Raw genomic sequence first — 14,705 nt, forward strand, 5'->3', positions numbered from 1 at the left:
AAAACGTGTAGGATAGATGGGTAGGCAAGTGTTCTGGGAGGAAAGAAATCAAGATGGCCTTGAGACAACTCCATGGCCACTGTCGAATTTTACTAAGCCCTTGAGGATGTCTGGGCTTCCCAGGTGGCTCAGCGGTAAAGAATCCGCCTGCCAGTGCAGGAGATACAGGAGACAGGGGTTTGATCCCTGGGTTGGGAAGATCCCCAGGAGGAGGAAATGGCAACCCACTCCAGTATTCTTGCTGGGATAATCTCATGGACAATGGAGCCTGGCAGGCCATAGTCCATGGGGTCACAAAGGGTCGGACATGACTGAGCAACTGATCAGGAATGCACGCTTGAGGATGTCTATAGAGAAAACTGAATGAAATGACGTGCTAGAAAATTGAAAAACCCCAGGCTTGGAACCGCCGGTAGAGTGTATGGCGTTAGTTGCAAAAGGGTTAACTGAACTGCTAGGAAACACCTAACTCATTGCGCCAACCCAGCCTTCCTTTGTTATCAGATTCTTCTGTGGAAAGTACATTTCTAGGATTGATTTCCTGCCAGTGGCAATCTGTGGTTCTCTTTGGGGTTCACCTGGGCTGGCCCACGTCCCAGCAGGTTTGCAGAACCTGGGTAATAAAGCTTCCTGCAGGCGAGAGATTGCATAGATGAAGCCAGACTGTGCCGAATGAAGCCAGTGGTTCCACTCTTGTGGAAAGTCCTAAGAGGCTCCCTGTCCCTAGGCTTTAATTAACAGGTGGTTCAGACAGTAGAGCTCACCTTTACCCAAACAAGCAATCTCTGAAGGAAAAGGATCGTCACACCCAGCCAGGCTGGCCATTGACCTTAGACTGCCCAATGCATCCTAACCTGTTCCAGCTCCTCCGAATTCTACCACTAGAATGAAACACAGACGCTACTTATTGCATGTGGAAGGTGCATTCTGGATCTGTAATGAGGTGTTTTGAAAATAGTACCTGCTCAAGTGAGGAGAGGGCTCTCTGGTGGCTCAGCAGTAGAGAATCCACCTGCCAGTGCAGGAGATGCAGGTTTGATCCCTGGGTCGGAAAGATCCCCCGGAGAAGGGAATGGCAACCCACTCCAGTGTTGTTGCCTGGGAAATCCCAAGGTCAGAAGAGCCTGGCAGACTCCAGTTCATGGGGTCGCAGAGAGTTGGACACAATTGAGCGACTAACACTTTCTTTCTCCTATCCATATTAGGGAGAGCCACAGAGGAAGAGATTCAGAGGCGGGGATCACTGAGCCCAGGTGACGTGTGTTCCTGGCAAACAGGTGTACCTCACCTTTTTTATAGGCAGGATTCAGCCGGGCCAGGGCCTACAAGGTCAGAGATGGACTCGCTTATTAAGGCACTTTGGGTTTGTGTGCTGCAAGAAAAGTCTTTTGACAATATTATATATACTGTACTGGCTTTCCTAAGCTCAGAGAACGTGATTGCAGCCTTACCAGCAGATGTTACACAATTTTTCTCCTTTAACCAACCCCCTCATCCCCCACCCCCATGACCCTTAGCTTACATTGTGGCAAGTATAGCTATGTAACTCCTGCAGCAAAAATGTTGCCTGTCGTTCCATAAACAGAGAATATTTTCCACCATCAAGCCCTCATCCATTGCAGCTACCCCTAAGGTGAGTCCTAGGGGGAGGGGAATTCAGGGTGGAGAAAAACTGAATAGTGATCCTAGTAAGTTAAAGATATATATCTAAGGAATAATTTCAGTAAACCCAGACTCTTGCAATTTCCCATATGCAAAGCATTAACATCATTAACTTGAGATGTCTAGTTTTTTAAATAAGCAGTTGATCTTTTGATGTTCCACTACATTTTTTTTTTTCCCAAAGAAATCTCCTAATATATCCAGGCCCCTTCCTTATATCTTTGGAGCGGATCCTCAGAGTGTCTGAGAGGCTGACTCCTCAGTAAGTTCTGCTAATAAAACATAATTCGCAACTTGTAGGTTGTGTCTTTTTTCTCCAGTCGACACTTCTGACAAGAAGGTCATTAGCATGATATACTAACTAGTTGAGCTTGAAATCCACAGGATAATACAAAAGTATATATTCCTTTATATTGTGTAATGTTTTGGCAGGTGGGGAGAAGGATGTACTAATTAAATATACTGATTAATCGTTTTACCAGTTTTTGTAGATTTGTGTCAAATATTCCTATTTGTAAAATAGCAATAAGTTCATTTTTCCAGTTATAAAAGTAGTAAATACTCATTGTCAACAATACAATAGTATTGACTCATCCATCACTTTGAAATATCTGTATTGATGTTCTGATTATATTTCATCCTTTCTCTGTGCCGTAGGTATATCTTTACAAAAATGGGATGCATACTTCTAATTTGCTTCTTTGTAATAATGTCTCTCATTCATGTATTTATTCAAGTCTTTGCTGAGCATCTCCTATGTGCTGTTCTAAGTGTCAGAACAGTGAGAAACAATGGAGCTCACATTCATGTCACATGCATCTCTCTATAGCAATAAGTGTAAGATATCTACATAATTATCTTAATGGATGTGTAGTATTCCATTGGGTAGATTTATCATCATTAAATCAGAGCTCCCAGTTTTGGATGCTGAAATGCTATTTGTTTGTTGTTGGTAGGGGGGCGGGTGGTGGTTTAGTTATTAAGTCGTGTCTGACTCTGCAACCCCATGGACTATAGCCTGCCAGGCTCCTCAGTTCATGGCATTTCCCAGGCAAGAATACTGGAGTGGGTTGCCATTCCCTCCTCCAGGGGATCGTCCTAACCCAGGGATCAAACCCGCATCTCCTGCTTGGCAGGCAGATTCTTTACCAAGGAGCTACCAGGAAAGCCCCTATTTTTTTCGGTTTTCTTAAATATGGAGTGGATATGCGTTAACAGCTGGTAAATCTGAACCCATATTAAAATTGTCTCTGCTAATAATAGAATTCTGCTGGTACTGCCGCCTTTTAAAATATGATTTTATAAACAGTGGTCTGGTCCTTGGCAGACGCGGCTGCCAAGTTCAGTGTGCGCCCAGAGGCCTCTTACTCGATGGATGACTGCAGAGGTCCTGGGGTTTTCTGAGGCTGTTGCAAGTCCACTTAAGTCTCAGATCAGACCACAGGCTGCTCACCTGCCTTATAAACGGACACCAAGCTGGCATTTTGGCCACTGTTCCTCCTCAGTCATTCATGGTTTTGTAGCATTGTGTGAGGCTGGGTATCTATGGATTCTGGGAGCATTTCTTCTTCCCTCTTTGATGGAAATTGCTGCTCTTTTGTTCTCTGTCCAACAACCAGCAGGCCACCTTCCTGCCATCTGTGTGAGCCTCCCCCCCTACAGTGACACAAGGTGATGTCACTGGGTCTGTTGGTTGGTGACTTCAGCTCACTGCTGAACCTTCAGCACATAGCAAAACACAGCCCAGATGAATGACAGAATTTCATAGCATTAGAACATGTAGAGACTGTACCTTCATTTTTATGAACAAAGACACAAGTATAGAGAATTTGAACGATGTGCCTAAAATCCTATATGAATGGTAGGGCTGGAATTGCTAATTCCTCATCCAGTCTTCTCCAGGGAATTGGCTACTCCAAGTCTGTAGTCAGTTCCCCTAGGGCCCTTGTAATTAGTCAGGGAACTTACCTTAGAGTCTTCTGTTTGGCCTCCAGATAAAATATCATCAATGCCAAACTATGTCCATTTCCCAAATGTGCAGCTTTTAATTTTTTTTTTTAGATGGCATACTCTAGGTGTAAAACCATTAGCTTTATTAATAGTTTTAAAGGAGTACCAAGATAAACTTTAAGATTGGACTCCTAAATAGTCCAAAGCATGATGTAATATTTTACAGTACTTTCTTATAAATTTGAACTGAATGCATGGTGCGGATATTGAACTCAAGAAACAGAACTTTTGATTCCAATCCCATTACAATCTAAATCTAATTAAACTCTATATAAAGCAGTTGGGAGAAGTATTATGAAGAATCCAGAAATGTATCCAAAATTATTAAATTCCATTTCAGTTTTCAAAGATTCCATTAAAATCAATCATAAGGTACAAAATAAGTATGTTACTAATTGTAACCTGTCTGTGTGTTCTTTAGCTCCATTCTTGCTGATACTTTAATGTGCATGGTTTGTCTTTTCAAAGTACTGTTCAGCAACTGCTCGTTTTTCATTATTGACTCTTTTTTCTAAGATGTAGAGAGACAGGAAAACATCTCCCACCTACTCTTATTTATGAGGAGAATGACCTTGAGTAGTTAAACGTCTTGGGCATGACCACATAGCTCATTGTGTAGAGCAAATATTAACAGCCAGACTTCCCAACTTACAAACCATGATTTTCTTTTTTTTCCCCTTCAACCTGGCAGAACAGAATGAAATTGGTGCTGTATGTCTAGGCCTAAAGAACTGTTTGTTCAGTAAATCATGATTAAGGATATGACTATTTTATATGCTGCAAACCGTTTTAGCCTGAGAGCTTGCACACCACAAAGTCCCTGCCCTTAGACGGGCTGTTGGTGGGGAAGTGAGTGCATCACCAGGAGTCAGGGACTGGGAGAGAAGTGTGATGGGAAGGCAAGGCCAGGGTAGGTGGGAGCTAGGGCACATTGAGGGTAAAGGTGGGGAGTCAGGAGGGGCCTTAGGGAAAGCTGGGTGTGTGTGTGCCTGCACCAACGCCACGGTGTCAAGATGTGGTTTCCTCCAAAGTGCACTCTCAGACTTTACAGCAGGCCCCCCTTTTTAAAAATTTGTGTTTATTTGGCTGCACTGACTCTTAGTTGAGGCATGTAAGATTTTGTTCCCCAACCAGGGACTGAATCCAGGCCCCCTGCCCTGGGAGTGCAGAGCCCAAGCCACTAGGCCACCAGGGAAGTCCCTACAGCTGGCCCTTGGATGCCTGTTTCTGGAAGCGGTGCCCACTCTGTCTTGGTGAAGTTAAGCCTGTCTAAGGGGGTGGCAGGGTGCTTTCCTGCTGGCTTAGCAGGTAAAGAATCTACCTGCGTCTATTGCAGGAGACGCAGCAGATGTGGGTTCGATTCCCGGGTCGGGAAGATACCCCGGAGGAGGAAATGGCAAACCACTCCAGTATTCTTGCCTGGAGAATGTCCATGGATAGGGGAGCCTGGTGGGCTACAGTCCCTGGGGTTGCAAAGAGTCAGACACGACTGAGCAACTAAGCACACAGCACTTAGTGGGCAATGCGGGTGGGCCATAGCAAGGAGCTTCTTCCGGGATTCCTTCTCCCACAGCTCATACCCCAAGTGACTCACCTGTTTTTTTAAACAGTAAAACCAGACTGATAACTTTCATCTGATCTCCCTCCGTGGTTCACCAGACGTGGTAGAAACCTGTGTGTAAAGAGTAGAGCCCTTTAGCTCCCCAAGGCCCCCGCGAGCCTTGCTTCCCCATCAGAGCTTCTCAGCCAACGCAGATCTTAGCTTCGGTGCCGTCCCGTCCCAGGCCCAGCCCTGCAGTGGATCCACGGATCCCAGGGCCAGTGCACCCCACCCATTCCCCACCTCCCCTGCTGTGCGGTCACCAGCTGCCACCGAGGTCAGCTGGAGGCGAGGCTGCAGAACTTAAAACTCCGGGCTCTTGGATCCCTCTGCTGGCTGATAGCGGAAGCACTGCTTAGCTTTTCCTCTTTCTCTGTTTTCTTGTTTTGAAATGAATTAAGGTATTCACATAATACCTTTTTGTTTTTCCCATTCCCCACTTCCCCTCTTTCTGTCTTTCTGACTGACTCTGTAATGCTTAGTTAGTTTCTCTTGGTGTCTTTAATTCCTCTATGGGCACAGTTCATAGCCAGATCCTGGTGGGGGATCCATAGTGGGTGCTGGCTAATCAGATGTCTCAGGACCTGGTACAGAGCAGGCACTGAGCCCTCTGCTCATCAGTGCCCCCTGCCTCTTGCACCAACCACCAACCATGTCATAATAATGGCAACATTTTGCCAGTTGAGGATTTGGGACCAAGCCCCATGTTGAATGCATTACAGGCATTATGTCATAAAGGCCTACGTCATCAGCTCTGCTTCCCAGATGACAAAGCCCAGGCTGGCGCTGCAGGCATGTTGACGGGACTGCAGGTTGGAGCTCAGATCTCTGGAGCCAGCATCGTCCTTCCAGCCACACAAGTGCCACCTCCTTGGGAGCCTGGGCTTTGACCCTGCTCTCTGCCTGGACATCTTCTACCCTCACACCCCAACCCAAACCCACTTCCCCATTGTCTCTTGGGAATTCTGACTTTTCCTTAAAAGTTAGTTCAGAGGTCGCTTGGAAAAGCCCGCTCACCCACCCCTTCCACCTTCTGCTTTGGTTGTTTACAGAGACCTCGTGGTCTGTGGGCAACAAGTATATCTCTCTTATTCGAATTGTTTGGATGTGTGTCCTCTGTTCTATTCATGTATCGCTTATGGGTGGCCCCTGTCCTGTCCTTAAATAAGTATATTTTATCAATTGTTAAAACACAAGAAACAATGAACTGCCCTCACCTCTCGTGGGGCACTCATCCCAGGTTTCTGTCATGATTTACCTGTGTATCTGTCCGTCCTGTAGAGTCTGACCTCCTCCAAGGCAGGGAGCAGATCTAATCAGTCTCCATACCCCAGCACAGAGCCCGGCTCCCAGTCATAGCATAGCAGCAGGATTTGACACTCAGACACCCAGTTGGGCCAGGCAGAGTGCTCCTCACTTTGTTTAGAGTCTCTCATTTAACCATCAAAACATCCCACCCAATATGGACAATGATCACCCCATTTTACAGATGAAGATACTGAAGCTTAGCAAGGTCTGTGACTGGCCCAAGGTCACCCAGGGAGCAGCCACCCAAACGCTTGACTCCAGGTTTCCCTAGACTTCTTATTTACATTTTATTAATTTTCATGCCCTACATTTTTGACCCGATGAGGTATTTTTTTCGCTTTTAATATTGATTAAGAAGTGTGTATGGGAAGATGACATTTGCTTGGCTAACATCTGCAGTGCCCTGAGAAACACTGGCTGTATCCTTTGCTAAAGGACTCTGAAGAAAGGGAGGCCATTTGAATCAATCAGGTTTTGAACTTTTCTGAAGAAAAGAGTTTGAGGAATATGAAGGTATCTGTAGATAGACTGAAAATCCATTGCTTTATTCAGTAACTTCATCTGAAATTTTGCAGCTCTTTTATGAAATAATCACCATGCTCATCTGGTTCATGTATCGCCTAAAAATTCCAAGTGCAAGTTAAATATTTTTGAAGCCTGAAACTTATCGCATACAGGTATGGGTACACAGGAAAGGCGAGTCCAAAACTACTTGCTTTCCAGAGCATAATTTAAACATACACACACACAATCTTTGCAATTAGATTTCTTGTTAAATTTAGGCCACATGTTAATTTTGTTCAACTGTTAAGATTTCCCAGAATATTCCTTGGTCTTTACCACCCTATGGATGACCTTGAGTTTCAAGTTACTATTGCTTATCTCAGATTTTCAAGTTCACAGTGAAATTAGTGGATAATTTAAGATTAGCACTCAAGAAATATAGACTCTCATTCATCAAATCAACATTGATCATTTTTGTATTTCAATAAAATACTTTGTACTTTTAGAGCCTGTCTGATTACATTTTAATATTATCTTGTTTAAGGGTATGTGCTCCTTGTGTTCAACTCTTTGTGACCCCAGAGACTGTAGCCCACCAGGCTCCTCTGTCCATGGGATTTTCCAGGCAAGAATACTGGAGTGGGTTGCTATTTGTTTCTCTAGGGGATCTTCCCAGCCCAGGGATCGAACCTGCATCGCTTGAATCTCCTGCATTGGCAGGCGGATTCTTTACCACTGAGCCATCTAGCAAATGTCATCTAGCAAAGCTTTAAAGGTACCCTTAGTTACTTGGTAGATGTCATAAAAATAGGGTTGCTAACATTCCCTTTTGGAGAAGGAAATGGCAACCCACTCCAGTGTTCTTGCCTGGAGAATCCCAGGGACGGCAGAGCCAGGTGGGCTGCCGTCTATGGGGTCGCACAGAGTCGGACATGACTGAAGTGCCTTAGGAGCAACATTCCATTTTACAAGATGCGACTTGGCCTCACACTGTAGAGGGTAGAAGGGATGTCAAAATCAGAACGTCAGGACAGTAAGGGACCTTGGTCCAACTCTATTATTCTACCTATGAAAAAGAATGAGGCTCAAAGAAGCCGTCTACAGCCCCCGCCTGCCCAGCTGCACTAGAAAACCTGCCCCTCTCTCACGGCATCTTTGCCCATTTTTATTGATTCCCGTAGGTAGCAACCCGGGGCAGCCATGACGACCGCCATCCTGGAGCGTCTGAGCACCCTGTCCGTGAGCGGGCAGCATCTGCGACGCCTGCCCAAGATCCTGGAGGATGGGCTGCCCAAGATGCCCGGCACCGTCCCCGAGACCGACGTGCCCCAGCTCTTCCGGGAGCCCTACATCCGCGCCGGGTACCGCCCCACCGGCCACGAGTGGCGCTACTACTTCTTCAGCCTCTTTCAGAAACACAACGAGGTGGTCAACGTCTGGACCCACCTGCTGGCGGCTCTGGCCGTCCTCCTGCGGTTCTGGGCCTTCGTGGAGGCCGAGGGCCTGCCGTGGGCGTCTGCCCACACGCTGCCCCTGCTCGTCTACGTCCTGTCCTCCATCACGTACCTCACCTTCAGCCTCCTGGCCCACCTGCTGCAGTCCAAGTCGGAGCTGTCGCACTACACCTTCTACTTCGTGGACTACGTGGGCGTGAGCGTCTACCAGTACGGCAGCGCCCTGGTCCACTTCTTCTACACCTCCGACCACGCCTGGTACGAGCACTTCTGGCTCCTCTTCCTGCCCGCCGCCGCCTTCTGCGGCTGGTTATCCTGCGCCGGCTGCTGCTACGCCAAGTACCGGTACCGGCGGCCCTACCCGGTCATGAGGAAGATCTGCCAGGTGGTGCCGTCCGGGCTGGCCTACGTCCTGGACATCAGCCCCGTGGTACATCGCGTGGTTCTCTGCCACCTGTCTGGCTGCCAGGACCCAGCGGCCTGGTACCACACCCTCCAGATCATCTTCTTCCTGGTCAGTGCCTACTTCTTCTCCTGCCCGGTTCCGGAGAAGTACTTCCCCGGTTCCTGTGACATCGTGGGCCACGGGCACCAGATCTTCCACACCTTTCTGTCTGTCTGCACACTCTCCCAGCTGGAGGCCATCCTCCTGGACTATAAGGGGCGGCAGGACATCTACCTGCCACGCCACAGCCCCCTGGCCATCTACCTGGCCTGCCTCTCCTTCTTCCTCGTGGTGGCCTGCAGTGCAGCTACTGCAGCCTTCTTGAGACAAAAAATCAAGGCCAGACTGGCCAAGAAAGATTCCTGAGGCTGCCAGGTGGGGCGCGGTGTGGAGGCGGCCTGTCCTGATTTGGGGAGAACTTGAGTCCACAGGAGGAGATGACTTTGTGTTTTTAAGAGCGGGCTTTTAAATGAGTACATATTTCCAAGGGTGGCTATGGCTATGGCGTTGGGAAGCCAAAGGTTCCAAGAGTTTTGTTATACTGTTGTGAATGAAAGGTTTATCTTTCATCCTCTGGGCTGTAGCCTTGCGAGACACAGGAAGGGAAGGGACCTTGGCTAAGGTTCGTCGGACACGGAATTAAGAACCATCTTCATGCCTGAAAGTTGAGTAGAATTCTGAATGTCTGTGGCCTCTGGGGGCCAGCCCTGGACTAAAATCTAATTGGACTGAAGAAATTACAAGGTGGCTGGACCACACTGTATTGAAATGGGCATTCTTCAGCGATGCTGGTCTTTGGTGATTGGATACTGGATTCGTCCGACTTCTGGTCCCTTCTCTAACCCGCTTTTCTCAGGATGATGTCTGCCTGGCTGTTTTCTCCAGAGTGCTGTTCACTCCTAGCTGTACCTTGCATGGGCATAGTGAGGACGATGAAGCAGTCATGCTTCCAGGAAAGGCTTGGATCCAGGCAGACATTCAGGATATTTACTCTCATGTAATACTAATGGAAACGGTACTAGAAAATACAGTGCCAAGAGCCATCAGGAGGCCCAGCCAGCAAGCATGGCTACTGTTTGGTGTCATGGGACCCTTCTGTTTTATCCCTGTGCACTGCAGGCTACTGTTTGGTGTCATGGGACCCTTCTGTTTTATCCCTGTGCACTGCAGGCTACTGTTTGGTGTCATGGGACCCTTCTGTTTTATCCCTGTGCACTGCAGGATTACTTGATGTCTGCTAGGGCTGCCTTACATGCCAGAAGATCTGGAGCTTTCTTCAGATAATCTTCTCCAGATTTTGACCAGCATGTTAAAAAAGCCCCTGGTAGAGTGAATTGGTTCTAGGGATCTGATTATTTCAAGAGGAACTCAAAGTCCAGCCTCTTAAATAGATGCTGCCCCATGAAGGACCCATGTAACTATCGTAGTTCATGGTCCTTGGGAAAGCATTGTACCTCAGCTTAGAGCAGCTTAAATCAAGCCCCAGAACAGGCATGTGTGTGTACTCATGCAAGGTTGGTCCCCGAAGGCTCCTCTGGGTGAGGCTGGTGAACTGAGCACCCTGTAGGCAGAATGTTCTGCTAGGACATCACTGGCCAGCAGCTTCTGTGGGATGGGGGGGTGGGGTAGGTGCTTACAGTTGATGTGTCCTGGCTTCGCAGCCCCCTGAGGACCGCCTTCTGCAGTGATCCAGGGAAGGGGGCTGCATTGAAACTCTCCCCAAAGACTGCATTTCCTATCAGTATAAGGTCTCTGTTTACTAAAAAGGGAGGTGGCTTCTCACTCCAGTTTGATGAACCTCCTCTCTTCCTAGGTTACTGTCTTCACATCTTTTTTTTTTTCCCTTTCTCTTGAGAGATGTGTAGGGTTTGTGCCTTATAAATGAAAATTTACAAACACTTCCCTTAATACACAGCCATGTGGAATTTTCAGTTTGAGGTTACTGGGATAAGAAAAGAGAATTCATTGCCTTTCAACCGGCGGATGAAAGAAACTCAGAACACTGGAATCGCTTATCCATCAGAAGACTCTTTCAACCTTTTTTTTTTTGTGGGGGGGGAAGTTCATCTGAAGCTTTCCTGTAATCTTTACATCAAGAAAGCATAGCAGGACGCCCATGGTGGTCCAGTGATTAGGACTCTACGCTTCCACTGCAGAGGGTATGGGTTCAATTCCTGGTTGAGGAACTAAGATCCCACGTGCCGTGGGCGGCCAAAAAAAGAGAAAGCATATGTCTTATCAGCTATGTTGTTTCCTCCTGGTGGATTCCTCCTGGGAATCCTCAAATATCTGAACTTCTGTGCTACCCACATGTCTTACACAAGCTTCTGGCATTCAGGCCAAATTCACCGCCAATAAAGTTAGTGTCCTTGAACGGGATTGAACTGATAAACAAAGGAATAGAAAGTTGCATCAACACAGTGCAGGGAGAGGGTCAACTTAAAATGGAGACAAGAAAGCATCCGAAATGTTCATAGTTATGGATTTGGAGTCTCTCTTCTTGTAAAAGTTGAAAGGAAAGTGTAAGTCAAGCTCTTGAATATAACTATGGTACCCATGGTGGACAGAGATCTTTAGGCCAAATGCAAGTATTTTTAAAGAGAGACTTGAGGGGTGATTCTGTATGACATCCACAGACCAATGCCAGTCTGCACACGAAACAGTCTGTAACAAAGACAGAGCGACACTTAAGTTTTTAGATATGAACATAAACTTCATAACATTTTGATTTTAATTTACCCAAGCATTGGTCCACCAAGTGATTGGAAATTTAAAAAGAAGAAGTATTTTTTTCACCAGAGATATTTGAAAAGCATTGAGGTAGGAGACTACTATCTCATTAGAAATTCCAGTATCTCAGGAGAAATACAGAAACGGGAAATGCAGGCGTTTTTCACTATTCAGACTCTTGAGGGTTACATACTCCTTTTAAAACAATTTCATTAAAATGACTGAATCAGTAAGGAAGAGACCTTGTTTGTTTAAAAGGAATAATTAAGTATTTAATAAAGGAGATGGTTCTTCTTACCTACCAAAGCCAACAGTTGACATCTACTGGAAATTCTGCTATTATCTCTCTCTCTGTCTCTCTGTTTTTTTTTTTACTAAGACTTTCAATCTATTAAAATGTAAATGCCTCTAAAAAAACTTAACTATCAGTCAGTTATATCTTAGGAATAAAGTGGATATTGTGTGTACCCCTCTACTCAACATAAGGAGAGGGTATAGCAAGATGGGGAACTATTTGCCTGATTCCCTCTTGCAAACGCTTCCTGACCTGTATTTACTAAGAAGCTAATGTTACTGCTCTTCAGATGTTATGGTTTCATCTCCCACCTCGGCTGAAAGTACCTCACTCAGTCACACTACTCTCAATCCTCCGATGGAAGCTTGAAATAGCAGGAGCTCAAACCACGGAATGGAGGCAGTTCTTTCCTGCCTCTGCTGTCCATCAGTTCCCCAATCGTACCGGGTTGCTTGAAAACATTAGATTCTTCCGTTGCTATGCTGTAGTTTCAAGTGAGTCCTCCAGATGGCGCCCAAGTCTTATTCAGAGTAGGTACGGCCATTGTCCCCAAAGCCTCAGCCTAATTGTGTTGGTCCTAGTGTTTCGCTTGATGACTTGGCGAAGAAAACATAGAACTATTTTCTGTTTATATAAAACGACTTTCACAAATGACCATTAAACATTTTGTAAATGGGTTGTTGTACTCTCAACAGCTACCTTGTGTTTTTGACAAGGTCTGTCTTAAAGAAAAGTTTTATCTAGACAAACATTAGGAGGCCAAGACACTTCATAGCCACCTAGAAGTAGAAAAATATAAAAGCCTAAAAAAAGAAATCTCCCTACCCAAACTCCCAAAATACCTGCCCCCCCTCAAATCCCCACTTGGTAGTAGATCAAATTGCACCTCCCTCCCCTCAAAAGCTATGGAGTTGATTTTTCTGAGGATTTCAGTCTAATTGAATAAATATTTCTGATCTCATGGACAGTGGTGTTAAATATTCCAAACTTTTGAATTGATGGATTACATTTTTTGAAACCTAAAAATTATGAATCACACTATTGTATACTGTGTGTGCTCGAGTCCTTTGTGGCCCCTTGGACAGTAGCCCACCAGGCTCCTCTGCCTGAAAAATAGAATTTTCCAGGCAAGAATACTGGAGTGGGCCATTTCCTACTCCAGAGGATCTTCCCAACCCAGGGATAAAACCTACATCTCTTATGTCTCCTGCAGTGGCAGGCGGATTGTTTACCACTAGTACCACCTAGGGAGCATTTATATCATAAGTAACTATGGTTTGAGATGTGTCACCCAACAGCCAAAGGATTCTGTGGCCTACGAGATTTAAATAGCCATGGAAAAGGTGATTCTGTTATCACAATAACAGGAAGAAAATAGCATTCTCTGACTAGAGGCTCTGTTACCAACCAGAGTTCTTTGCCTCCTTAGTCCATAGGAATTGATCAGAGGCCAGATGTGAAATTCAGGCAAGTCTTTGCCTCATAAAAGAGCCATGCATACTCAGTAGGAATCCCCACCGCCTCCCAAAGTCATTGGCTATTTCTCATTTAAAGTAATACATGCTTTTTAAAGAAAATACCAGGGATTTCCCTGGTGGTCCAGTGGTCAAGAATCTGCCTTCCAATACAGGGAACGCAGGCTAGATCCCTGGTCAAGGAACTAGGATCCCACAAGCAGCGGAGCAACTAATCCTTTGCACCACAAGGAAGACCCAGCACAGCCCAAAAAACAAAAAAAAAACTGATAATAAAAAAAAAATTTTTTAATGAAAATGCCATAAAATAGAGAAAAAAGATACTTCATTGGCCTGTCTTTAAAATGAATCCTTTCAGAGTAAGGATAAGCCATGTCAAAATGTTGTCAATAAGTTAATGAGCAGTGTAATATAGAACTTCCTGAAAAGCTGGAAATTAGGAACTCCTGGGCAACCTAATACTTTGATTCTGTAAAGTACAAAAAAAATCAACAGTCGGGCTCAGCTCTCAGTCATGTGACACTCCCTTCTGACATTTGTGATGGCATTGTGGCTGGGATACTGGCTCATGACACAAAGCCAAGGATACATTATCTCTCGCTGAAAGAACTCTGAAATGCGAATCGAGCCCTCTGCTGGGAAGGCAGAGCCAGCCTGTGGAACGTCCTGGTTCAATGGCAGTCACGCCACAAACATTGAGCCTGCAGATGCCAGGCCCTGATCTAGGCACCAGGATGCAGCCATGGGCAAAACAAATTCCAGCCCCGATGGAGCCTTACACTCAGCGAAGGGGAGTGTTAGTCACTCAGTTGTGTCCGACTCTTTGTGACCCCATGGACTGTAACCCGCCGGGCTCCCCTGTCCATGGAATTCTCCCTGCAAGAATGCTGGAATGCGTAGCCAGGGAATCTTCCCCACCCAGGGGTGGAACCCCAGTCTTTTGCATTTCAGGCAGATTCTTTACTGTCTGAGCCACCAGGGAAGACAACAAGGCATGAATTCTCTCGTGGCCTAGTGGTTAGGACTCTGTACTTTTAGCGCCAAGGGCACAGGTTTAATTGCTGGTCAGGGAACTAAGATCCCGCAAGCTGTGTGGCCATTAAAAAAGTAGCTAATGTGTTAGAAGATGATGGTGCCAAGGAGAAAGCAAGGCAAGAGGAGGCAGAGGGATAGGGTGAGTGTGCAGCTTTAACTGGGATTGGGAAAGACTACAGAAAGAGGC

General features: G+C 46.1%; 1 protein-coding gene across 1 annotated transcript; it reads left to right on the forward strand.

Annotated features, from left to right (window-relative positions):
- Window positions 1-8,284: 8,284 nt before the first annotated feature.
- On the forward strand, window positions 8,285-9,349 carry PAQR8 (progestin and adipoQ receptor family member 8). Its single transcript, XM_068961095.1, has one exon. It carries the CDS (start codon window positions 8,285-8,287, stop codon window positions 9,347-9,349), a length of 1,065 nt encoding a protein of 354 aa, XP_068817196.1.
- Window positions 9,350-14,705: the final 5,356 nt, after the last annotated feature.

This window comes from Capricornis sumatraensis, chromosome 22 (assembly GCF_032405125.1).
Source record: "Capricornis sumatraensis isolate serow.1 chromosome 22, serow.2, whole genome shotgun sequence".
Classification (NCBI taxonomy): domain Eukaryota; kingdom Metazoa; phylum Chordata; class Mammalia; order Artiodactyla; family Bovidae; genus Capricornis; species Capricornis sumatraensis.

What these genes read in the sequence shown, in the direction of transcription:
- PAQR8 (XM_068961095.1), top strand. Translation starts at nt 8,285, where the DNA reads ATGACGACCGCCATCCTGGAGCGTCTGAGCACCCTGTCCGTGAGCGGG.